This window comes from Suncus etruscus, chromosome 4 (assembly GCF_024139225.1).
Source record: "Suncus etruscus isolate mSunEtr1 chromosome 4, mSunEtr1.pri.cur, whole genome shotgun sequence".
In the NCBI taxonomy this organism is placed as follows: domain Eukaryota; kingdom Metazoa; phylum Chordata; class Mammalia; order Eulipotyphla; family Soricidae; genus Suncus; species Suncus etruscus.
This window is the reverse complement of record NC_064851.1, coordinates 27727282-27755246: the sequence shown is the minus strand read 5'-3', so window position 1 is coordinate 27755246 and position 27965 is coordinate 27727282. Positions and strand designations below refer to the sequence as shown.

Here is a 27965-nt window from a genome sequence, read left to right as displayed (position 1 = left end):
GCCGAGAAAGGCCAAAATTCCGCGATGTTACAAACTCCTGACAGTCTCGAGTCTTTTTTCTGTGGGCGGGGCCACACCGGGCGGCGTGGATTCGGAGGAGTGCTGCTCTTTGTTGGGGGGGGATCCCAGGGGAGCTCGAAGAGGCGGGAGGTTCGCTCCCATTTAGTGACCAGGTAGGTGGCTTAAAAGATTTAGGCGGCCTAACGCCCCTTAGTTCTAAGGCTTGATCTTGATTTGGCCCCAGCTCTGCGCTGGGTGCTCTCCAAGATCTGGGGTTCTCTCCATGAACTTGTGAAGTCAATGTTTGTAGCTCAGTCGTTTCTGTTAAGGGACAACTTTCGAGGTGACAAAATTATCTGGTCGTTTTACCCTCCACCCCCTCAGCCAGAGATCCACCATTGGTTTCTAACAGGCTCTGCTTTGGAACTCACACTTGGGGGCGCTCATGAGCCCTTCCCGCACCCTGTACTTGGTGGTGCCAGTTTCCCTGTGGAATTTAGGAGCTGCAGTCAGAGCTGGGCCATTCATTCCTGCAACAGTGCGGCCTCTGCAACTTGCTGGCCTGCATCCCAGTGTCTATTTCCCAGCACTGAGGCTGCAGATTCAGAATTCCTAAAGATCTCTCTGCAGGCAAGCCTCCTGCAAGAACACTAATCTTGTCCCCTTTTGGGAGAGCAAAGTGTGACTTTTTGATTGGGACACAATCTCTTAATACTTTTTAGAGGAAAAAAAAGATAGTCACTCGGTTAACATATTGTTAGGTGATTATTATCTAGTATTAGAGGAGACTCATCTTGGTGTGTTAATGATTGAACCATTTTAAAGGTGAAGTTTGGACTGTTCCCTGTAAGGACAGTCAGTGAGTGATCATCATCAGTGTGAAATCCCTCCAAGCACCGACCTCCCAACTTCTGGAGTGCAAATAGGAATAATTTAGTTATAGGTATAATTTAGTTAAGGAATACAGTGATGTGGTCGCTGGTCTGACTGTAAATGTCTTGGTCTGAATAACGAAATTTACCAAATGCTAAGGAATACCACCATGCACTTACTGGCTATTATATTATTATAATATATATATTATATTATATTATATTATATTATATTATATTATATTATATTATATTATAGCAATAATCTTTACAAGGATCTGCTGCTTGAAAATTTTGATCTATTTTACAGATGAGGAAATTACTCATTTTCCTACTAAAATCTCAATTCTCCAGTGGACTTCCTGATTTATGGAGTCTTGAAAAAGTTCAAAGCAGATGCTTTAACAATAAAATATATAATCTTATGTGCAGGTAAATTCAGTTTTGTATTCCTAACGCACTCCATCTCACTATCAAAAATTATACTTCTAAGATGTCAAGGAGCTGTTCAGTATTTCAAAGGTGAAAAGTAAAAATATCATACATTAAAGGGGTAAATATCACAGCATTTAAAACAGAACATTTAAAGCATTAAACACATTTAAAACATTAAAGTTCTAGTGCTACTACTGTGTGACTCTGGTAATTTTGATCTCTTAAGATACTTTCTCATCCCTAAACTGGTGATCTTATTTTTTATTAACATTTCTGCACACCATTAAGCAGTGGTTCTAATCATTACTGTTGTTCACTGGAGGAAAAAGACTCTTTTAGAAGATAGCACAGTGTTTTTAGAATGATCATGATGGGGATCTCATGCTTTTAACTTTCATTATTACTTTTTTTTTATATTAATAAAGTTTTTTTGACCAAAGTAGATTACAAATCATTCATAATAGTATTTTAGGTACATAGTGACATTGAATCAGGGGCATTCCCACCACCAATGTTGTCCTCCTTCCACCATTATTACTTTTTATATAATTGTCCTGTTATGAAGCAGATAGTGACCATGTGGGTTATTGAGATGGTTCACAAACAACAAATGCAAATTGGAGCATGATCAATCAGAGTAGCAAAGGTTTCTGGGAAAATGAGATCAATAGAAACACACAGTAGAAGACAGAGCTGTCAATGTTCTTATGCCCCATCTCCTTACAAGCCTGCTAAGGAATGATGGTAGTATTTGGGAAAGCAGTGGTGTGTGTGTGTCTGTCTGTCTTTGAGCCTTCTACTTTTATCTCTTTCTCATTTTAGCAAATGTCAAAATGTAAAGGGAAGAACATATAAGATAGATCAGTACCCTTCAGCATTCTTCAGCCTTTTTTATAACAGCTTGTCCACAGATAAACAGAATGATCAGAGGTTTTCAACTTTTCCACACCAGCCCAGAGATGGATTAAGATCACAGTGCTAAGTATTTTTGACAGCTTCTGGTTTCTTATAACTTCACTCTTATGATTGAAATTATTTTGGGGGCATAGTAGTAATGTTTCTTGGTGGAAAAGTAGATATGATTATTTGAAAGATAATGTTAGGAAATAGACACTGAAAGTGGAAAGAGCTTTTCATCTCCCATGGTGTATGAATTTGAGTTTGTGCATATGGAGATGCAGTAGAGCACAGAACGAGCTGTATCTACTGCAGAGACAGAGACTAATTCTCGGGAATTAGTAGAGTATAAATGGCTAATGTTTCAAAACACACTTTCAGTGAATAACAGTATTTGGTGTTAATGCTTTCTTTAGGCTTTTCTTACCTCTCTGAGTTAAAGGCTTGTTTTTATAAGTAGAGCCCTATAAAATTGTTGCATTAACTCAAGATGATTATAGAATTGTAGAATCAAAATATTTTGATAAATAAAATTTTAAAGGAAAATAGATGGGAAGAAAACAATGATATCTTACATACCAGTAGCAAACTTTTGCCAGATTCTGTTCTTTATGCTTGCTTTGTATCTAACACAAGTGGGAGTCCAGTTTTCAAATTCAAGAATTGTGTTTTATTTCCTAAAACAAAAATTCTACTGTAGGCAAGCCTATTATATTTAGAAAGATCTATCTATCTATCTATCTATCTATCTATCTATCTATCTATCTATCTATCTATCTATCTATCTATCTATCTAATCTATCTATCTATCATCTATCATCTATCTATCTGTCTATATATCATCTATCCATTTATCTATCTGTCTGTCTATATATCATCTATCTATCTATCTATCTATCTATCTATCTATCTATCTATCTATCTATCTATCTATCTATCTATCTATCTATCTATCTATCTGTCTGTCTATATATCATCTATCCATTTATCTATCTATCTATCATCTATCTTCATCATCATCATCTATCTATCCCTATCTTCCATCCACTCACACATCCATCCATCCATATTTCTTGGATAGAAATTCTTGACTATAAATATAGATAAATAAATATTCATCTATTTGTCTTGGCCAGAAATTCAAAACTTGGGCAAAAACCCAGGTGGAAATATAATTGTGGGAATGTTGTGTCAGCATGAGGTGGCCTGTCTTTCACTAGTCCTAGATTTTGGTCATCATCTCATCTATAGTAACTGTTTACTCACCTAAGAATGTGATTACTATATTTCATGAATAATTGTTGCTGACTTCTATCCATCCGACTGCCACACAAAGTGAAGAAAGTCCATCTAATGATTAAATTCCACTTTTTTTTATGTCAATTGTCTGCTTCTGTCCCTTTTTGTTTGCACTGCCATTCAAGATGTTTTTTAGGTGGCCAGAGAGATAGGGTTTGATCCTCGGTACCTATGGTCCCACAAGCACCACATGAGGGATCACTGAGCACAGAGCCAGGAGTAATCTTTGAGTACTGCTAGGAGGACTGTTAGGTGTGGTGTAAAAAAAAAAAATGGATGTTTTTATTGCTAAACAACATTTTAGTATTAGACAAGTAACTTTCATTAGTCACTAGGTTGGTTAAAACATTTTAAATAAAGGGTTTATTTTTATGGAATCAGTTCACATTGAGATACAGAATTAAAATATTATTGATGGTTGAGTTTCATTTATATGATCTTCCCTCATTCATACCTTCACTAGTGTTCATTTTCCACCACTAATTTCCCCAGTTTCTTTTCTGTCCTTTACCCTCCACCTCAGTCTGCCTCTAAGTCAATTTTATTCTCTCTCTTCCCCCTCTCTCCTTTTTTTTTCCTTTTAGGCACTGTGGTTTGCAGTATTCTTACTGGAAGAGTATTGTGCATATCAATATAGCTCCTTTTGGCACTTAGTTCTTGTCCAGTTCTTGATTTCCAGCTATTATTGTCTTAGTGGTCTCTTCTCCTTACTAACTGCACTCACACCACCTATTTCTCTTGTCTTTGTTTTTATTTATACTATTTTTTTCATATCCCATAAATGAATACAACCAATTTGTTGTCTCTTTACTTTCTGACTTGTTCTACTAAGCATGATGCTTTTTAATGACTTAATTTTTTATTACCAGCTGTAGAGATTTCATTGTATAGATGTATCATAGTAGTTTCTTTATCTACCCATCTTTTCTTGGGCACTTGGGTTGTTCCCAGTTTCTGGCTATTATGAATAGTGCTTCAATGAATATAGAAGTGCCTTTTCAGATTCCTTTTCTGCATTGTGTTTTGGGGCCCCTAGGTTATATTCCCAGGAAGATTATTTCTGGGTCTAATGGAAACTCAGTTTATAGATTTTTTTTTTTAAACATTGCCAATTCATTCTTTTCTTTTTTTCGGGCCACACCTGTTTGATGCTCAGGGGTTACTCCTGGCTAAGTGCTCAGAAATTGCCCCTGGCTTGGGGGGACCATATGGGAAGCTGGGGGATCGAACCACTGTCCTTCCTTGGCGAGCATTTAAAAGGCAGACACCTTACCTCTAGCGCCACCTCGTGGGCCCCAGTTTATGGATTTTTTTTGATGAATGCTTACATTGTTTTCCAAAATGGCTTGATAAGTCAACATTTTCACCAGCAGTGATTAAGAGCCCCTTTCCACATCCACAGCAGTACTGGCTTATTTTTGTTCTTTTTGATGTGTGGCATTCTTTGTGGTGTGAGATGATATCTTGTTGTTTTGATTTGCATCTCCCTGAAAATTAATGATGTGGAACTTTTTGTTATATGTATTTTGACCATCTGTATTTCTTTGAGGAAGTTTTACCCTCATCTTTTCTCCCTATTTTTATGGGGTTGTATGATTTTTTTCTTGTTAAGCTCTACTAGTCCCTTATATATTTTGGATACTAACCCCTTATCAGAAATACTGGATAAGTAATTTCTCCTATTCTGTGGGAACTCTTTGTATTCTGCTCACTGTATTTGAGGTACAGAAACTTCTTATAGTCCAATTTGTTTATCTTTGATTCTACTTACTTGGCCAGTGATGTTTTAACCTTAAAGATGCCATTAGCTGGGGCTGGAGCAGTGGCGCTAGCCGTAAGGAGTCTGCCTTGTGCGCGCTAGCCTAGGAGGGACCATGGTTTGATCCCGGCATCCCATATTATCCCCTAAGTCAGGAGAGATTTCTGAGCGCATAGCCAGGAGTGGCCCCTGAGCGTCACCGGGTGTGGCCCAAAAACAAAAACAAAAAACAAACAAACAAAAAGATGCCATTACCTTCAGTGTCATAGGTAGTTATTTATTCCTGTTTTCCTTTATGTACATTATGGTTTCAGATCTGCTATCAAAGTCTTTAATTCACTTTGATTTGACTCTTATGCAAGGTGTTTGAAAGAGGTCTGAGTTCATTTTTTTACATGTAGATGGCTAGTTTTCCCAAAACCAGTTATTGAAGAGGTTTTTGTAGGGCATTTACCTTACACGTGGCTGATCCAGGAGGGACCTTGGTTCGATCCCCAGTGTGCCATATGGTTCCCCGAGCCAGGAGTTATTTCTGAGCATATAGCTAGGAAAGTAACCCCTGAGAGTCATAGTTTGTGCCCCCCAAATTTTTGTTTATTTTGTTTTGGGCAACATCTCTTGGTGCTTCAGACCTTCCTTACTCCTGGCTCTGATGTGATCAGGAAACCATATGCAGTCTATGGGATCAAACCTGGTTTGCTCCATAAGGCAAGGACTTTACTATCTGTACCATCTCTTCAGCCCCATTGAAAAACATTTTATAACAAGCAAGATTTCTGTTCTAAAGTTCTGCTTTGAACTTTTACACAGTAAAAATTGAATTATTTCATCTCAAATTCTAGTTCTGCAAAACTTTCATTTTCAGCTTTATGTGGTTGAGGCAAATTATTGTTTCAGAAATTACTAACAAATATATTCTAGGTTATGGCAGAGTATATTTGATGTGATTACTTTAAAGAAATTGTAATAAATAACACAAAATAATATAGATATATAATAAAATGGGTTATATATAATATATAATAAATATGGGTTCAGACTTCTAAAGTTACCTAATTTTGACAGATGCTCATTATGTCTTAGATTTTAATTGTGAGTTTCCTTCTTTTTAATATTCACTGTGATAGGACAGAATGGTAAATCTGTACTTTATAAAAGCTTACATGCAAAAGAGTATTTGTCATTTTTAATGGTTTTCCCTCTTTGTAACGGATGGATTTTATAAAACCAAATGTTTTGATGCTAAAGAAATATCAAAAACTAAATTTTGGGCTGGAGATGACTCTAGTAATAGAGTCCATGGTTTGCATATTTCAAGCCCTGATTTGATGCCCATTTCCTAGCAAAGCTATAAGTCTCACAGACCCCACAACAATAAGATAAAAGGAAAACATGCAAGACAGTAACAGTATTTATTAATTCATATGCATGGAGTAGATGTAGAACATGAGGCTAGGGAATGAGAAGCACTTAATTTATAATTTTCTTTCTTTTTTTTTTTTTTTTTTTTGTTTTTTGGGCCACACCCGTTTGACGCTCAGGGGTTACTCCTGGCTATGTGCTCAGAAATCGCCCCTGGCTTGGGGGGACCATATGGGACGCCGGGGGATCGAACCGCGGTCCTTCCTTGGCTAGCGCTTGCAAGGCAGACACCTTACCTCCAGCGCCACCTACCCGGCCCCAATTTATAATTTTCTTAAAAGGGTGAGCCAAGGAGTTGGGGGACTTGTTAATTTCTGTAAGGTTTTAGAAGTAAAAAATGTATGTTAAATCTGAGATGGCATGTCAATATGTTTATTATGGTCTTTGTTTTTCTCTGTATTTGAAATGTTTCATACAAGAAGAAATATTAGTGTTAAAACTGATCTAAAATTTCAAAGATATTGATTGAAATTTAAAGTCAACACAAAAGAAAAACCAAGCCATTGTATCATGCTATGTCTATTCAGATGTTTTTGTTTGCATGTTTGATTCCCTTGTTGAAAGCACTGAATCTCTACAGGAAGTAATACAAAGTATTTTGCTTTGTAGCCAAAGGATTTGCAAGATGAAAGATCTTTTAATATGAGATGAGATCAGCAGTAAGCTCATGATTTAAATTGTTTGAAAAAAATTGTTTGATCTGTCCCTCCAGGGGAAAAGTTGATGATAGCCTAGATATTACAATATGACAATTATTTTTTTCTTAGCATCTAGATCACTATGGCGACTGGACAGAAGTTGATGAAAGCTATCAGAGTTTTTGAATTTGGTGGACCAGAAGTGCTAAAACTCCATTCAGATGTTGCAGTACCATTTCCAAAAGGCAATCAGGTGGCAATAATGACTTTAAAATAAGCAGCTGGAAATATAGTTCTGTGATATATAGTATATATCTCCATTACATGAAACCCTAGGTTGAATGTCCTGAACCACAAAAAAACCTAAATTTATATTATAAAAATTGTACTTAAGTCTCATGGTATCTACAAAATTAAGTAAAATGATTACACTGAGTATGACTCTCTAAACTCTATAGGAGTCCTGAAACTTTTTAAATGGGGCCAGTTCACTGTTTCTCGGATTATTGGAGAGCCAGACTATAGTTAAAAAAAAAAACAAACAAAAACAAACTATGAACAAATTCCTATACATAGTAATGTCTCTTATTTTGAAGTAGAAAAATAGCAGTTGCAAAAATACCTGGCAGGCCAGATAAATGTCTTCGTCAGGCTGCATGTAGCCTGTGGGCTGTAATTTGAGGACACCTATGAGTCTAACGCATCAAATTCATTTTCAGAGGAAGCAGTTCACAATTGTGATTAATATATTAAATTGGGACCAGGTTTATATTCTATATGTATATATTATGACATAGATGACTTATTTCTAAGTATGATTCATTAAATATACAAACAGAAATAGCCCAACTTGAAAAAAATTGAAGTGGAAAATGTACTATAGTAGGATTTTTCTGCACAAAGTAAAGGTAATTTAAACACATTATACTGTTACAGACTTCCATGATTTTTATTTTGCGCATAATAGGAAAATAATATGTACATGTGAGGTTTTCTTGCACGTGGTTTTAAGATAATTTAAATGCAGGAGTTAGAGAGATAGAGCAGCAAGTAGGGAGCTTACATTGCATGAGGCTGAGTTGGATTTGAGCCAAGGCACCCTGTATAGTTTCCTGACTTTGCCATTAGTGATCCCTAAAGGCAGAGCTAAGAGTAAGCTCTGAGCACTGCCAGGGTGCCTTCCCTCCACAACAAGGTGGCAATAAAACAAGAGAATTTAAATGTAGTGTAAATCATTGTCAGTGACAATTTTTCTTCTATTCTAAAAAATTTTCAGTTTTCCTTAAAGCTTCATTCACATACCACTATTTGTAAATCTTCTCTTTATCGTATAGCCTAGTTAATCATTCTATATGAAAGAAAATAAATTTTTGTGGTAGACCTAACCTAGAAATCTCTAGAGTTCAGAAATAGAAAATTATTTTTTACTCACTAAACCCAATTCTAAAATATTGGTGGGTAACTGGCCTCTTGCAATACTTAGGAATCATAGCTCCTTCCATTCAGTGTTTTTGTCCACCTGTCTTCTGAGGTGACATAGAAAAGAAGCACAATATGGATTGCCTCTGAAGGTTACTATGGGTCAGGTCTGAGAGTGGCTGCTTAGCCATTGCTAGAACTCAGCCCTGTGACTACTCATCATTATGAGAGAGGCTAGAAAATAATATTCTTATGTATGAGGAGGAAGAAATAGCATTAGATGAGCACACTGTGTTCTCTACCACAAAATATTTTTACCACTGTTAAGCTGGAATATGGTTTTCTATGGCTTATAAGCCATTTATTCTTAGGTTTTTATTTGTTGGTTTACTGTATTGAAACAGGTGCTTGTTGAAAGTCCATTTGTACTACCCTCATAATCAGTGTAGTCCTGGCATGATGGTGAATTAATGTCTAAGTGCTTTTTGTGAAATCAGATATATTGTTATTGCAGGTTCTAATAAAAGTACATGCTTGTGGTATTAATCCAGTGGAGACATATATTCGTTCTGGAACCTATAGTAGAAAACCACTCTTACCCTATACTCCTGGTACAGATGTAGCTGGGATAATAGAAGCTATTGGAGATAATGTGTCTACTTTCAAGGTATCACATTTTAAAATTATTTTTATTTTAGCTTAATAGTTTTTCTTAAAGTAATTTAAGGTAGCTTTTAAAATGTGACAATATATGTCTTTTAAAGGCCCCCTTACATGATTTCTGTCACTTGCGGTACTCCTCTAGTTAAAAACTAATTTTTTTTGATTCAGACACTTTTGCTTATTTGCATGGTTAGGAATGAATGTTGGGTAATTGATGTTCTTTTACATCCTCACAGAATTTAATTGTGATACTTTTGATTTAACAGAAATATCAACAAACAAGGAAATTATATTGTATCCTAACTCTCAATAACACAAGTTAGCATAATCTTTCATTCATTCTATAATTCAGCTTCACAGAATAAAGGACATGCCAATGCTTTTGAATAATAAATCAAAGATAAAGAAAATACCAAGGTTATTATACATTTCTTTAGAGCCCTGATTCACACCAAGGTGATTGAGTCAAATGAAAATCCTATGATCAGGGCTTTTACTCTTTATCATCCAAAAAGACATATAAAACATACATTGTGTATTTATGCTTTAGTGTCTTTCCTCACAATCCCTTGACTTGCTTAGGTTTGACAGCACAATCTACCCAAATCATACTTCAACAAAGATGAATGTTCTCCCATCTTCCCCCCTTCCTTGCGGAAGGCCTTCCAATTCCTATGGCTTTCTACTTTCCAGCCCTTGGCAACCTGGCTTCTGTCCCCTTGCTCTACTGAAATGAGTCTTGCTAATGTCACTAATAGCCTTTCTATTTCTGGAGTTAATGGGCCTTTTATGTCATCTCCTCTTGAATTTTCTCTGATATTTGACATTCCCATCCACTATTTCTTAAAAAATTAATTTTCTTTAGCTTTGATGACATCATTTTCTTCTGATCTCCATCTCCCTGCTGCTCCAGGAATCCTTTTACCAGCCCTTTTCCCCTCTGGTTACTCTTTAGATCTTGATGTCACTCAAGCCTCTGCTATTTATGTTCCATATCTTCTTGATGGTGATCCCTGCATGCCCCCAGGTTTCAATAATCATGTATAATATATTTAGCTTAGAACTTCTATTGTACTTTGGCCTTAGGGTATATAAAATAGTAGCCACCAACTAACTAGATGTGGCACTTTAAAATCAAATTGGTTTAAATAACAAATATATATCAGTTATAATAGCAATATTTCAGATTCTTATTGACCCCAGCTGTCTTGTGGCTATCCAACTGAGCATCACAGACTGAGAACATTTTTTTTATCATCAAGAAGTTTGAGTTGAAGCATGACTGACCTACATGGTCAACAATACAGGAATCTTTGGTTATAGAAATTTCTGGATTTTTTTAATGATGATTTTCTAGGATGTAATTCTTACATGTAACTTGATATATTTGTTACTTGATATTTGCCATGCTCTGTCTCCTGCTTATTTTCCACCCTTATTTCCCATTCCATTTGCCCTGTTGTTTGTTTGAGGACCATACCCAGCAGTGCTCAGCAGTTGTACCTGGCTTGATATTCAAGAGGTTGTCTTGCTAGTAATCAGGAACAATGAAGATTAGTTTCAGGGCTTGAACCTGGGCCTCTCAGGTATAAAGCTTGTGCTCCAGCCCTTTGATCTATCCTACCCTGTAGATTATTCATGAATTGTTCTTCCCTGTCTCTCCATACACTTTTATCACTCTCATTTATATTGTATTTTTTTACACTTGGAAGAATGAAAGTTAAACTGACAAGTATGAGTTAAGGAAATTTTATGCTCTAATTTTCAATTATTTTTACTTTATCTTCTGAAATGTAATTTTATATGTGAAACTAATTATTGATTGGGGAATCCGGGGCCAGAATCATTAGTAAAGGTGGTATGGTGCTTCCCTTGCATGTTTCCATCCAGTTTTGATCCTCAGCATTCAAGATGGGCCCCAAGCCCACCAGCAGTGATCCCTGACTGCAAAACCAGGAGCACCTTAAGCACAGCTAGGTGTGGTGTCAAAACTAAAATAAAAAAATTAATTGGGGTATCTGTGTTGTCCCCTTTTCATTATTTACTCTGACCCTATTCTTTTAGTTTCTTTTCTTCGCCACTGACAACTCAGCCTTTCTAATTTTAAAAGTCTTGTTCTCTTTCCTTTACGACCAGTCTCAAATATTAGCTTATTCATGAAGCTGTTTTATATTCCCTCAATTTAGAGTCAACTCCTTCCTTTAACTCTCTGGTGTTTCCTCATATTTTCCATGCTTTGTAATTATTACTTCCTTCTTTCTTTCCATTAGGGTTTAAATTACTTCGGTTTAAGGGGACTGTCTTATTACCCTTCACAGAATGCAAAGTAATGCTTTGTATATAGTGACTTTTTTGTACATATTTGAATTGAATTGAAATCAAATTATCATGTTTTTAAACTCTAAAAACAGGATTGATATTCTCATAGTTATCCTTGACCATTTGCAAATAACATTGTTGTGGTGCTTTGTCCTTGGTACCACTTTCATCTTTTGGCTCTCTGATGAACAGTATAGGGCAATTACATTTTTCTGATTTACTTATGATATGGAAAACTAAAACATATTAAGATTTATTCCTTTAATGTTTTACTCATTCCAAGGAATAGTTGTTATTTTTTAAAGATAAAGTAATTGGAGTAGATGTTGGAGTGGGCAGGTAGGCATAGTGATCAATCATTGATATTTTTAGTGTTTGCCTCAGCCTTAGTGAATCTTTTGCTTTTCACTAACAAGGACCAATACAGACATGTATTGAGTTTGGTTCGTTTCCGGTAGACAGGAAAGTAAAGAGCCTGTCTTGGTTTATGCAAGTTTGCTGCTTTTTTGTTGTAAATCTTATAGAAGATATTGAGCATTTTGTTTCTTCTCCCAAGTATTTTTGGAAAAAGCAATAGTTTCCCTGAAGTGCAACAAATTAACTTTTTGATCTGAGAAAATTTCAGAACTTATTTGAGGCTTAGTTTTCTCATCTATATAATATAATTTTCTCATCATATAATATCTTTATAATATATAATATCTGTATCTATATACATTTATATTTATAATAGTTATATAATATATTTATATGTAATATATAATAATTACCTATATAAGGTACATATTGTAAAGTACTTACCTTAAGGCTTTTCTGAAAATTTTCTGAAAAATTTTCTTTTCTCTTTCTTCCTATCTTCAGTTTTCTTCTTAATGGTATTAATTTCATAAAACATTTAAGATTTTTATTTTATAGTTACTTTTATAAAAATACAGATGTTGAAATAATATATTAAAACTCCAGGTCGGAGAGGTGGCGCTAGAGGTAAGGTGTCTGCCTTTCAAGTGCTAGCCAAGGAAGGACCGCCGTTCGATCCCCCGGTGTCCCATATGGTCCCCCAAGCCAGGGGTGATTTCTGAGCGCTTAGCCAAAAGTTACCCCTGAGCATCAAACAGGTGTGCCCCCCCCAAAAAAAAACAAAAAATAAAACAAACAAACCAAAACTCATTACTGTCTAGCCTCAAAAAGTCACTTGTTTAATAATTGGTTCATTAGCCTGGAGAGATTATACAGCAGGCAAGGCACTGTTCAAGTGTTCAGTTCCTTGCACTCCTCTTCCAGGAGTGATCCTAGAGCACAGAGCAAGAAATCAGGATCAAGGAACACTGGGTGATTCCCCCTACCCCCCAAAACCAAAGAAGCAAATTAATTTTTTAGCAGTTTATTTATTTATTAATTGATTGAGTTTTGGGCCACCCAGTGAGGCTCAGGGGTTACTCCTGACTCTATGCTCAGAAACTACTCCTGCAAGCTTGTGGGACCATATGGGATGTCAGGAATTGAACCTGATCCGTCCCGGATTGGCCCCATGCAAGGCAAATATCTTACCTCTGTGTTATCTCTCTGACCCCATAAGAAGTAAATTAATTTAAAAGGCTGCATTTTAGATAATCATAACCCTTTGATGTCATTTTTATTCATGATGCATTTACTGAATTATTACTTTCTCAAGAAAGGTGACAGAGTTTTTACTACCAGCACGATCACTGGTGGCTATGCTGAGTATGCTCTTGCTTCAGACCATACTGTTTATGCACTACCAGAGAAACTGAGCTTTCAACAAGGAGCAGCCATTGGTATCCCATATTTTACTGCTTATCGAGCTCTGCTTCACAGGTAATAACTCACTCTGTTGACTGTATTGTTAATAGGAGAGGAGAGAGGTATTGATTGCTTTCTCCCTACCATCCATTTGTCATTTTTGCGTTACCATATAGTTATTCTGTTGATGGCAATGGGTCCTGCTGGCATTGCTTAGTGATCACTCTGGCTGTACTTGGGGGATCATGCTGAGTTGAGGATCTATTGCACAGCATATGTTCCAGCCCATTGAACTGTATCTCTGTTCCCTCATGTAATGCTCTTTAACATTCATAAAGTAAAAACTGCTAAGGTCGAAGATTGTTTTAATTACTGGGGTAATAAGAAAGCAAAAGACTATTTTTGTCTTCAAGATGCTCTTTGTTTAGTACGAGAAGATGGAAATATAAGAGTAGTTTTTATATATAATGTAGAAACAGTGATAAGAGATAGGGATTTAGGGAATAACAAGAGATATATTGATGATGATGAGGTGGTCAAGGTATAAAACTTTGACTATTTTAAGGCCCTGGTTCAAAAACCCTGTTATCTAGTCACTGTATCTTATTGTACAATTTTAAAGTACACGTTAGAAACCATTGGAACCATTGGTTATTTTCCATGGCTGTGAAGTGATAATACACATTTTTGCTACAGTTTCTGTATTTAAAAAGCAGAGAGAATTAGCTAGGTAACAGTACCTGAAAAAAAAAAAAGAAAGAAAAGAAAGAAAATCTATATGATGGGAATACACTGGTCTGTATGAGAAAAAAATCCTGGTATCTGAAAGAGCAAAGAAGTTCGATTTTGTCAGATAGAATATTTCAAAAGGAAAAGCGGCAAAGAATGAGGTAGAACAAAGTAATCTGTAAATGCTACTTGTTATCATTAAATAGGTATGTTTAGGGTTATAATAAACTAGGATATAGAGTCTGTACATTATCCTGTAAACAAGCACTGGTGTCTTGAAATGTTTTAATCAGGAGAGTGATACCTGTTTTTCCTGAGATCACACCTGTTGTGTGAAGGATATGATTAAAGACAGGAATGAGAGAGATGGGAGGGTTTTGGTTTTCTAGGAACATCGTCCAGAAAGATTCTTTAGGGTTACACTCGTGGTTGCAGAAGAGATGTCTGGGAGTAAAACCAGAAAAACTTGGTTACTGTATGTGAGTAAGAAGAGCTTAAGAAACTGTCAGCTGGAAAACAGAGAAATAGCAGCAGATAAAGCTCTTGCCTTGCATGACGGATCTGATTCTTGGCACCCATAGGGCTCTTTGAGCCCCAGCATGGATCCAGCTGTGGCTCCCTACTACCTCTTTACCACCAAAAAATAAAATAAAATAAAGTAAAAGCCTGCCTGCTTGAATGATATTTGACTGTGACAAAGAAAAGGAAGCAATGTTTTGAAGGAAAACTTAAGTTCAGTTTTGAACTTGAAACTGAGTAAGACTTTGTAATAGAGAAGTCCAGCAGCCTTTGGATGAAAGAGTCTGAATCTTAAAAGCTGGAGAGATAAATTTGGAGTTATCAGCATATAGGTGAAAGTAGACAAGGTGAGAGTGATTGAAATCCCATGGAGAGAAAAGAACAGCGGATTAAGAGGAAAACCTGATGAGCATCATTTAATAGTGTAGTCAGAGACAGGAGACAAAATCCTAAGAATACCAAAGAAAGTGTATCTCAAAGCCAAAGAAGGCTAGAGGTCATGGAATCCTTACATATCTGTTAAGATCATGGGCTTTGAAGATTAGAAAGCTAGTTTAGAACAGGGGTTCTTAAAATTTTTTCACTTATGACCCCTTTTCACTTGAGAAATGCAGTATAAGAATGTGTTGCCAGAAATACCTTGGATTCAGTATGTGGTTAGTTTTGAATTAAGTTTTAGTCATTTCATGTTCAGAAATTCAGTTTCTACTGAATTTTATTTTCCCAAGCCCTATGTTTACTTATAACTTGTAGTTTCAGAATCTAAGGTTTAAAGTACTTTTTCACCTAGGATGTGAAGCTCTGTGACCTTGGGCAAGTAGTTCACTTTCTTACTTGCAGTTCACTGATTTGAAAAATATAGTCATCTACCTTATAGGGCTGTGGTGAGAATTAAGTAGCTAATACATATAAAGCTCTTACTACAGAATTTGGTAGAAACTAAATGCTTAATCAATTTAGATAGTGATGTGTGACTATGTATGTGTGTCTCTGTGTATATATATCTTCTCTCTTTTTCTAATAAAGTAGATAGGGAAGAGTTAAACCAGTCTTCTGACACAATCTCTTGTTCAGAGGAAATAGTCTTTGTTCTATAATAGCCATCAGCTAATTGGTTGAGATCCCCCCATTATGGAAGGTAATCTGTTTTACTTAAATTGAAATGTGTAAATATTAATTTTATTTATAAATCTCCTTCATGAGATAAAGAAATCAATAAAATAATTTTATTTACTCTCCAACAAAATAATTAAATATGTAGGCATTTACAAAAGAGGTACAAGATTTGTACATGAAAACTATAAAACATTGTTCAAAGAAATAAAAATAAGATAGAAATAGCAAGAGTATTTATTGTTCATTGATCACAAGAATTAGCATTGTTAAACTTATATTTCTTCTCAAAGAAATTTTCAGACTGAATACAGTACCTACCAAAGTTCTAATGGTATTCCTTAAGGAAGTAGAACACACATTACTGAAATTTATATGAGAACATAAAGAATTCCAAATATTAAAAGCATTCCTAAGGCAAAATGATTAGAAGAACCATGGTATCTGCTTCAAACTATATTGGAGAGCTAGATTATTAACAGTATGGTATCATACCATAAAATAGGCATATGATCCAAAGAAATGAAATATAAAACTTGGAAATAAGTAGACACATATAGGCAGTCAATTTTCCACACAGGTGAAGATCATACAGTGTAGAAAAGAAAATTCTCTTCAACAAATACTACTAGGAAAACTGGATAGTTACAAAAGTAGTTCAACATATGCACAGGAAATATTTTAAAATACCTATATGTTAGATCTGAAAGCATAAAAAATAAGTTTGTAGGCAAAATTTTACAACATTGGCTTGATAGATGTCTTTGTTATCTTGACTCCAACAGCAGTTGGAACAGTGTCAAACTAAAAGAAATCAGCACGATGAAATATATCCTATTGAGTGGAAGAAAATATTTGCACGTCATATCTGATAAGTTCATAAATACCAAGGTCCAAAAGGAACTCATAAAATTCAAACAAAGAATTTGTCCAAAGAGTTGAATTGAAATGTCTAAAAATATTCAGCACCACTTATAAGGGAAATGCAAGTCAGAATTACAATGATGAGGGCCCGGAGAGATAGCACAGCGGCGTTTGCCTTGCAAGCAGCCGATCCAGGACCAAAGGTGGTGGTTCGAATCCCGGTGTCCCATATGGTCCCCCGTGCCTGCCAGGAGCTATTTCTGAGCAGATAGCCAGGAGTAACCCCTGAGCACTGCCGGGTGTGGCCCAAAAACCAAAAAAAAAAAAAAAAAAAAAGAATTACAATGATGAAATCACCTTGCACTTTTGGGAATGATATAGCTCATATAAATCAGAAATTAGTGTTGGCAAATTCTAGAGTTTTTATGAAATGGTATGGCAATTTTTCTAGGTGCTAAAAATAGAATAGCATTTGATTCAATACATCTATTTTTATCTAAGGATATAAAACCTCTAATTTAAATATATGTGTGTGTGTGTGTGTGTGTGTGTGTGTGTGTGTGTGTTCCTCTCTTCATTGCTGCACAATAATAATAATAAAATGATATGGAAACAACCCAAGTCCCAATGAAAATGAATAGCTAAATAAGAGGTAGTAAATTTGCACCATAAACTACTACTTAATCAGCTGCAAGAAAAAATAAAATGATGCTCTTTGGGACAACTCGTATGACATTCGAAGATATGTTAAGTGACGTCAAAGAGAAAGATGACTAGATAATCTCACTTAGGTGAGGGATGTAAACAAACAAAGCAAGTAAACAGACAGAACCAATCCAAAGCTCAATATTGGATTTGGACCCCAAAACTTTTCATTTTTTTTTTTTTTTTGGTGTTTTTGGTCACCCCCGGCAGTGCTCAGGGGGCTACTCCTAGCTCTACGATAAGAAATTGACCCCGGCAGGCTCGAGGGACCATATAGGATGCCAGGATTGGAACCACTGTCCTTCTGCATGCAAGGCAAATGCCCTACCACTGTGCTATCTCTCCGGCCCCAGGACCTCAAAACTTTTTGCCAGAAGGCAAGAAGGAACAGGGAGTCACATTGGTTAAAATGAGTTCAATAAATGGAGAAGAGATTTAGGTGTTGTGTATGTAAACATTTCAATGGGATTATTATGTTACTGCCCCTACCCTGATCGGTGATTGTGCCCTACCCTAGGGTGTGACCTGGCATTCTGCTCCCACCCTAAGGTGGCACCTGATTCTGCTCCCACCATTGGGTAGTACCTGATTCTGGGAGATAAAAGCAAGGGTCTGTGGAAGACGGGGGCTTTTGGCTGGAACTGATGCTGAGGCTTTGGACTTCAGTCTTGTCCACCGAATAAAGCTAATATTTCCACAAGCTGAGCTGTTTACCCGCCGCTTCACCTCAGAACCGTCGGCTGAACAGGGTGTCAGACGCGTGCTCCGAGCTGGAGGGAAAAGACCTCATCCTCCATCCCTCCATCAGTCAACCTCTTCAGGGGCTGACTTGCAACATTTAGGCACTTTTATGGTGTTTGGTATAAAAACATGTTTTTGAAGAAGTGTATGAAAAAAATTAAATACTGCTGAATTAAACATAATAATGTGAAACAACTTACAATTTAAAAAAAATTACACTCAAAACTAGAGTTTAAGACTAGAAATAAGAAAAACCATCACAGGAATATTCAGAATGTTTAGCTGTAACCTTGACATCTGACCTAACCAACCAAGTTAATATGTTGACATGATAACATTGGGCATTTAGAGATAATGAACTAGCTTTTTATTTAAGAGTAGGAAAATGTGCTTTACTGTTTGAGGAGTATATTTACATTATTTAAAATACATATACTTGAAAGCATTTCTTATTCTGTAGTATAATGTTAGTATGCTATTCTGTTATATAGCTCCTGGCAGGCACGGGGGACCATATGGGACACCGGGATTTGAACCAACCACCTTAGGTCCTGGATGGGCTGCTTGCAGGGCAAACACCGCTGTGCTATCTCTCTGGGCCCAGAGCTCAGGTTCTGTGCTCCAGTAAACATATGCGTACCAAGATCAAATCCAGGCCTCTTACTTGCACAGCATGTGCTCAGTACATTGAGTTGTCTATCTAGCCCAGTATTTTACTTTTTTCATTTAAAAAAAGCCCTATGACCTGCACAACAACCATGATCTCTAGTTCCAGAGGTCTGTGTGAGACAATTGCAACAGAATGGGTCTTCTGGAAAACATAACGAAAGACACTATCCCAGGCTCCATCCTAGGATCAGCTCAAAGACCAAAACCACCAACCATAGAAGACAGATTAAAATGTCATTGAGGGAACAGAACTTCTAGAACCACAAAAAAAGACTTCATCATAAGTTCCACTCCCTGACCTGTGTAGATACCGAGATCTTTAGATACAGAGGTCTGATGTTATCACCCAGGACAGAGCAGAAGTCTTCCATACATCACAAAAGCACCAAGGGGAGAGTAAATGAACCTGAAAGGAGTCTATAGTTAATCCCATGACAATATACTTCAAGGGTGGAGAAACCCTATATCTCTTAGGCCAAGGGAATTCCTTTTCGAATGACCCAATATTTACTGTGCATGTGCAGGAGGGAAGAAAAAAGAAAAAAAAAAAAGGAAAAAAGCACAAAACAATTTTATTTATTTATCTACTTTTTGTCGATTTTTTTTGTTTTGGTGTGGTTATTGAAGTTGTCTCCATTTATATATTTTTTTCTTCTTTTCTTCCTTTATGTCCTCTGCCATGTTTTTTTTATCTCAAGACCATGGCTTTTATGTGGTGCTTATCTTTATTGTTGGAGTGCTCACTGGATATTTTATTTGACACTTCTTTTTGTACTGTTGTGGTATTTCACCTTCTTTTTCCCCTTCGTCTCTCAAACCTAGGATGAGAGCCTCTAGAAGGACTTCGCCCATTTTCGGCATATTTGATTTTTTTCCCCAGTTTGTTACTTTTCTCTTCTTCAAACTCATAACTTGAACGATCTATTCCCACCTCCCAATTAGAGGGGGAAATAAGAGAGGTACCAAGACCAAACAGGTGTAAGACCACTAAGTAGTAAGCTAGGCACAGAGGGGACCATTTATTCTAGCAGCCCCAGGGGTGAGGGAGGAGGATATGGGAGGTAGCATGGGAATGGAGGTGGAGGGAGGACAATTCAGTGATGGGAATTCCCCTGTTTTATGTTAATATGTACCTAAAATATTATTGTCAATTATATGTAAGCCAGTATGATTAAAATAAAAATTATATTAAAATTGTTTTTGTTTGAGGGCCACATCCTGAGGTGCTTAGGATATACTTCTCATCCAGAGATCAGGGTTCACTCCCAGAAAGTAATGGGAGAACCAATGTGGTATCAGAGATCTAACCTGAGTAGTGTAAGTCAAGTTCTTCCCCTGTTTTATTTCTTTGGCACCAATGATTTACTTAAAAACCTGTTGAAGTAGTTTAGTAATATTTGCCTCAGTTTATCATTTAAAACTTTTACTCACTGCCCTCAATTTCTCCAGCAAAAGTGTTGGGAAAACTTTATGTATTTTTATTTTTTTTCTTAATTGTCATTTGTCAGTTGTCATGCAGCCTTGAGTAGGACCTTGGGTTACTGTGTTCTCACTTCCAGATCGAACATAATGCCTCTGTGATGTGGCCACCCCTATTGTTTCAGTAAGAGATCCTCATTTAGTGTCAAAACTAGATCAAACCACAGCTGCTAGCCTGTGACATTAACCCTGCCCCATCTGGAATGATCAAGCATTCTCAGTCTATTTTGCTTCATGTTCCTTGTTTTCCATATAATTGCAGAGTTGTGGTATGAGCCAGAAGTAAAGACAGCATGTCATTTAACCAGAGGAATTGTACATTTTAACAGTGATAAGGGAGCCTTTGGGCAGGATTTATTGTATTTCTTACTCTTTTACCTGGCTGACTCAGCACTGCTTTCTGAAATGATGAACTTGCAGGCACTACAACCTGGAGTTCAAATGCAAGGAAAGTGAAAATATTTACACCTGGCAAGAAATAATTCAGCTGTTATGTTTTCTTGGGTATTGTTCTGCACCACAATATAAAGATGAGACCATAAACATTTTTTTTCTTTTTGAGACTCTGGGGGAACTTGTGAGAATATATGAAGGACTAGATAGAGTTCTAGGTTCAGCAGTTTCACTTAACATACCTACATACCTACATAGCCTCTTGGAAGAATCATACTTGACCTTGGGATACATCACATTGCTGTGCACATTATAGGGCACCAAAAAACTTGTCAAATGAGTACATTTATTGAAGGTTTTGTATTTTTATTTATTTTGTTTACTCTGTGGTTTTGAATAGCCATTTTTGATCCTTTGGAAAGTGAAGAATATTTTGAGCTGCATTAGTATAAGTTTTCTTTTAAGGAACTGAGCTGAGGGTAGAATTTCCTTGAGAATAATTACAAACACATAAACTTAATTAACTTCAAAGTAAGGTGATAAATCTGTACTTTCTTTCATAGTGCCCATGTAAAAGCTGGAGACAGTGTTCTGGTTCATGGAGCTAGTGGAGGAGTAAGTATAAAAATATATACATATATTTTTAATTTTAAATGAACTTATGTTTGTGCTTTGGCATTATTATGCCTTAAGTCATTTTTAAAAGCCATTTGTGTATGTGTCTTTGTTTATATATATAGTCAAACATGGCTTTTTTCTTCAGGTAGTTAAGTTTCCTTAAATTTTGTTTCTTCTGAAGGTGATTCCTTGTTATTAGTTTAGCATTTTTTCATTAATAAATTTAACAGAACTACTCCACCAGAAATGTTTATATTAGATTTTCCACAAGTATAAAGGTGTAGCCCATGATCAAACTTACCTTGTTTTAGTCTTTATGTTATCAGACATTTATTTAGAATTTTAAACAGTTCCTTAAGGTTAATATTAATTCCCTATTCCCTTGCTAAGGAATCTAAGGCTCATTAAAGATTTACCTGTGCTACTTTTCCCAGACAGCACTGCAAAAGCCACACTGAGTTCTAAGTTTTTCCTTTCTCCCTTTCTTTGCTTGCCTGCTGTGCTTTGATGGCATTCTGAGCACATTGTATACATACAGCTGTGTCCTTAACACTGTAACCCAGGGCTTAAAATGCTAATAGGGCTGTGGGGAGGGGGAACTGGGAATTTATTAAATAAATCCTTCAGTGAAATCGTCCAGCATGGGCCTGTCAGAAACTTCTTCAAGAAACTAGCTGTCAGTCTGCTTCTGAGGAGCTTAAGAGGAAAAGTTAGAGCTCTTGAGGATGGACTTTAACAAGAAATCCTTAAGACCTCTCTACTGCATGTGGAGGCTTTAGGAATTTTGGAGTCTAGAATTTTGAATTTTTTAAGTTAAGGGCCTGGGGCTAGAAAGCTCACCTTAAGAACACTTGTTAACCCTTCCTGGACAAGGTGTCTTTCAAAGTAGACTGGAAGAAGAATCCTATTAATGACACGATTGTCAGGAGGACAATGAAGGACTATATCCTAAAAACCTCTAACGGTTTCTACAAAACATTCATTCCATTACTTTAGAGATGAGTCACAAGTCTTCACACTCAGCTCCTGATATATTTCCCATAAGCCAGTTTTGAAGGATCTCAGAAAACATCAGCCTAGTTTGTAAAACAAAAGCATCAAGATTGTCTTTATGAAAATTGAGCAAGACCTATATAGCCTGATAATCTGATATATACCTAGTCAAAAATTCCCATTGTTCAGCTGCACTGAAGGGACTATTTTTAGGTGAAATGAAAATTAACCCACTCAGCTGCTAAAGGATCTGTCAGATAGTTGCATTTATTTAAATTGTTTTTTATTTTCAGAGTTCATCTTGTGCTCCTCCACATAGAAAAGAGATTTCAGTAGGAAAAAAAAAAAGAGTTTAAGGAAAATCTTTTTATTCCTTTTACCCTCTTGTAAAAAGCTCAGTCACTTTGCCATGATTTTTCCCCAAAGGCAAAATCCACACTGTTCCCAAAGCTGACTATGTTTGTTAAATCCTTGGCTGGCAGGGACAAGCTGGCGGCCTGGTGTGAAGTGCTTCTGATCCTCCCTGTCCTAACAGAAAGAAGCTGCACTGGGTTTTGTCTTAATTCTGTTTGTACTTTCTGTCCTCATTTAATTCAATTCCTTTGGGATTATGCTGGCTATTTAAAGTGCTGTGGTCTTTATGAAGATAGCTATTATCCAAATATGTTGATGGGGAATACCCTTGTTTACTGTCAGCAAAATACACAGAAGAAAAATAGTTAATGCATACTGGTAGTTGCTGTTGAAAGGATATCACTAATATAATTGTTGACAGAGTACATAATGTTTAGAATAGCTACTGTGTCTCTTTAGAGTACACGACATGCTTATATTAAATCTTTATTTTAAAGTGTAGCTTTAATATAGGCATATTTATTTTTAATTGAAAATTAAAGTAGCAAAATCAATTATTTTAACTCACTGTATATCATATTTTATGAAACAGAATATTCCTCCCACTCATCAGTGAGTTTTTTTGTTTCATTGATTATTTTGGTCAAATCATATACATTCCTGCCATAACCCAACATTTTTCAGGCTCATCATGCTGTTATTTTTCATTAGTCTTTAAGGTCGTTTTAAGCTCAAGTATTTGATTCTGTTATATTTTTAATTAGTTTCTTTCATTATTTTTTTATTTTAATTATTTTTGCCATGCCTCATCTTTAATGTTGTTCCCTTCCTTTAAGGCAGTGGTTTTTGTAAGGGGGTAGTTATGTCATCACCCCAAGCCCCATCCAAGAATAGTTGGTAGTTTGGGAGGACATTTCTGCTTATCATCGTTGGATAGAGGGGCCACTGGCTTATAGTGGGGATAAGTCTGAAATGTTCTTCAATGCATAACACTATGCATTGAATATCATACACCAAGTTTCTGAGACCCTGCTCCAAAAATATGTGAGCCTTGTCTTTATATAGCATCTCATTCATTTAGTATAGGAACAGATATGTTTTATCCGGTTTTTATTGACATTTCTAACAGATTTTATCTCTTCTTCATAGTAAGCACATTAAATCTGGGTGTCTTATTATTTTAATCTAGTCTGGCTTTAAATACTACCTATAAGTTGAATAGAAAATTTATTTAAATTTATTTTTCTTCTAAGTCTGAATTCTTTTAATTCAATTCCCAAACCCAAATGATTACTGAATATCTTTAGGTGGGTTTTGTCTGAATATATGTCAGCATGTTCAGACTTACTATGATGATACAATAGAGCAGTGAACAGAAAGTATTGAGTGCTCTGACACATTAAAAATGTTCAAAAGAAGTTTTCTGTTGTTCTTACTGCTTCATTTAGACATGAAATTTCTTAGACAAAAATTTTTCATTTTATATAAATATACATGTATATGTACACAGATATGTGTGTATATATACATATATACTTGATAAAGTGTTGTTTGCAGGAATGCACAAAATTAAAAACAATTAGACTATATTTTATTTCCCAGGTTGGACTAGCTGCATGCCAAATTGCTAGAGCTTATGGCTTAAGGGTTTTGGGCACTGCTGGTACTGAGGAAGGACAAAACATCGTTTTGCAAAATGGAGCCCATGAAGTGTTTAATCACAGAGAAGTTAATTATATTGATGCAATTAAGGTAAGATTGTTCTATAGTTATATAAGAGGAAATTTGTCTCTTGGGAGACTTCCATAGTTTTTTTAAAGTTCTTTTGATCAAGAATGCTATTTAAAGGGCTGGAGCAATTGTATAGAAGATAGGGCACTTGCCTTCTATACGATCGGCCTGGGTTTGATCCCTGGCATCACATATGGTCGGTCCCCTAGCCTGTCAGTACTGATTCCTGAAGGAAGAGCCAGGAGCAAACCCTGAATCCTGGGGTGGCTCCCCCCAAATAATAACAATAATAATAACAAATTAATAATATGATAATAATAAGAACAACAATAAAAAGCTCTTTAAGTTCTTTCCTCTTTCTTTTTATGACTATATATATCTATATAGTTACATATATATAGTCCTGTGTAGTTTTAAAGGATTTCTTTAGATATTTAACAATTTTTTGATATAAATTTGTAATACTTTCTTTATACATTTCACATCTATAATACAGTATTATTAATTATTATCCCAATGCTGAATATTATGTCCCCATGTTATATACTTTTTATAGCTGAGTATTTTCTTTTTCAATTCCCTTCTGCCATTTTGTCTACCCTATTCCCAACCCTTGTTTCTGAAACCATCAGTCTGTTCTCACTATTCATGACCTATTTATGCTTTTCACCTTTTCTCAGGTTCCTAAGTAAAATTATTTGTTATTTACTTCTCTCTGAATAATTTATTTAGCATAGTGTCCTCAAAGTGCATCCAGGTTGTTGGGAATTGGAAAGATTTCATTCATTTTTATACTGAAATAAATGCGTGTGTATGTGTGTGTGTGTGTGTGTGTGTGTGTGTGTGTGTGTGTGTGTGTTTGTGTGTGTGAGGGATGGATACCTCCATTGCTTTCCTTTCTTAACTATTATAAATACTACTAAATAAGCGTGGATGTATATATCTTTTGAGTTATGTTTTATTTTCTTCAGATTAATAACCAAAAATGGAATTGCTAGATCATATAGATGGGAGTTCTGTTTTCACTTTGTTTTTGGTCTTTGAGGAATCTCCTTACAGTTTTTCACAGTGTTTGTATTTATTTGCATCTACCTAGCCATGAAAAAGGGTTTCCTTTTTTCTATGTCCTCCCCAACACTTGATATTTTTTTGATATAGGCCATTCTAATGGTATCTCATTGTGTTTTTTCTTGCATTTCTTTAATGATTAATTATATTGTGTCCTTTCTCATGTAACTTTTCATCGTTTTTTCTTTTATTTATTATTTATTTATTTATTTATTTTTAACAAAAAAGACTATTTGGGGACTGGAGTGGTGGTACAAAAGGCAGGGTTCTTATCTTGAACATGGCTGACCCAAGTTTGATCCCTGGCATTCTATATGATCCCCTGAGTGTGGCCAGGTATGATACCTCAATTCAGAGCCAAGAGTACGCCCTGTCTGTGTTCCTCTGGGTATGGCACTGAAATCCAATAAATAAATAAATAAATAAATAAATAAATAAATAAATAAATAAATAAAAAATCTCAGCTTTTTAGGTCAATTCGTGCAATATAACCATTAGAAACTGTGGTCTGGGGCCGGAAAGATAGCACAGTGGTGTTTGCCTTGCAAGCAGCCGATCCAGGACCTAAGGGCGTTGGTTCGAATCCTGGTGTCCCATATGGTCCACCGTGCCTGCAAGAAGCTATTTCTGAGTAGATAGCCAGGAGTAAGCCCTGAGCACCACCAGGTGTGGTCCAAAAAACCAAAACAAACAAACAAACAAACAAACAAACTGTGGACTAGTCAAAGCAGTCAAGATAGAACAACCATACTGACTGATTACAGTGGCTGATTTCAAACTCTAAGAAAATTGAATTTTCATAACACTATGATCTTACAGAGATTGGTGACACACAAAAGGAAACCTATAAGTCAGTCTATAAATTTAGCACTGTATTCTTATGTTTTATAGAAATCTGTTGGTGAGAAAGGAATTGATGTCATTATTGAAATGTTAGCTAATGTAAATCTTAATAAGGATTTGAGTCTTCTGTCATATGGAGGACGAGTAATAGTAAGTATTCTTTTTTTTCTGTTAACCCATTTGAAGTTATACCATAATTTAACACTATTTTCAGTAATATAAATGTAGACATATGAAATATAAACATATAATACCTTTTTTTCTGAATTAGATTGTTGGCAACAGAGGTTCTATTGAAATAAACCCTCGGGACACCATGGCAAAAGAATCTAGTATAATTGGAGTTGCTCTCTACTCCTCAACCAAGGTAGATTACGTTTCTGATTTCGGTATCTTAATATGGATAGTATTTGCCTCATTTTTAGTTATCTATCAATGGGTTAAAGATTAGCTGATAACAGATAATTAGGACAATATAATTTTTTTCAAAATGCAGAACACTTTTGAGAAATACTATTAGTTATTATTAGGACAGTTTGTAAACTGAGAGTATGAGAAAAATTGGGATGTATGTGTTATCCTATAGAGAGTTTCATTTGCTGTAAATGTGAATAAACTTTTACTTTTCTGTAAAAGTTGTGAAAAAGCTAGGTATTAATAAGAATCTGTGTTACAACTCTTAGATATTGAGGCTGTTTAAAACTGGAAATTAAGTCATATCTCTCTCTATCCACAAGATACCCAATTCTTTTTCTTTCACTTAGGAGGAATTTAAGCAATATGCAGCAGCCCTTCAAGCTGGAATGGAAATTGGTTGGTTGAGACCTGTAATAAGTGCTCAGTATCCACTGGATAAAGTGGCCCAGGCTCATGAAGATATCATTCACAGCAGTGGGGCCACTGGAAAAATGATTCTTCTCTTAGTGTGAATAACATTTCCATGTATTTCCATAAATTAGAGATTTCTTAGCCTAACTTTACTCACACTATGTTTTAATAGTATCCATTTGATTAATTGAATTTTTATATTAAAAGCAAAATATGCCCTTGAGAGAATAGGCATTGGAATATAATTTAGTTTAGAGCTTGCAATATTTTTTATGTCTTTTGATTGGAGTTAAGGGGTCATGATAGTAGAAGATAGCATATTAGTAAGCTTTTGGCACAGAGGTGCATCACAGAAATGGGTCCTAACTGATAGGTGATCACATTAGTTTTATCCCCTTGACTAAAACATGTTAATTCAAAACAATGTCACTTGTTTTACAGCTTCTTATCAGTTGTTTTATCTTATTAATAAATAAATATGTTGAATTTTCAAGGTTTTCTGGGCAAAATGGATTTGTTTTCCTAACTAATTTTATGTGAGTCTACAAAATCTTTTAGAAGAGCAAGAATAAACAACTGTACAAAGAAATTTTAGATTTTCAAAATTTCTCATATATTAGAACATTTTACTATGTTAATAGTTTAATAACAATGATTAGTGAAGACATTAATTTTATAAGTGATATAATTGGCTTCTGGGTACATATTTTCTAAATGGATATTTAACAGTTTGTGCATAATAAACCATTTGCTATTTTAAGAATGATGTTTTTGTTTGTCAACCTGTAGTAACCTGTATTCAGTTCCACAGGATATTAAACATTGTTTATCTGG

The 27965-nt window shown here is 35.6% G+C and overlaps 1 protein-coding gene across 2 annotated transcripts; it reads left to right on the top strand.

Moving 5' to 3' along the window:
• Positions 1 to 79: 79 nt before the first annotated feature.
• CRYZ (crystallin zeta) lies at positions 80 to 27965 on the top strand. Of its 2 annotated transcripts, XM_049772076.1 has the most exons (10): positions 115 to 173; positions 7294 to 7343; positions 7452 to 7575; positions 9256 to 9408; positions 13396 to 13559; positions 21260 to 21311; positions 24264 to 24413; positions 26352 to 26453; positions 26575 to 26670; positions 27068 to 27965. In XM_049772076.1, exons 3-10 carry the CDS (start codon positions 7465 to 7467, stop codon positions 27230 to 27232), a joined length of 993 nt encoding a protein of 330 aa, XP_049628033.1. In that variant the 5' UTR covers positions 115 to 173; positions 7294 to 7343; positions 7452 to 7464; the 3' UTR covers positions 27233 to 27965. The 2 variants fall into 2 exon arrangements, with proteins under 2 accessions (XP_049628034.1, XP_049628033.1); XM_049772077.1 differs by lacking the exon at positions 7294 to 7343 and having other exon boundaries at positions 80 to 173.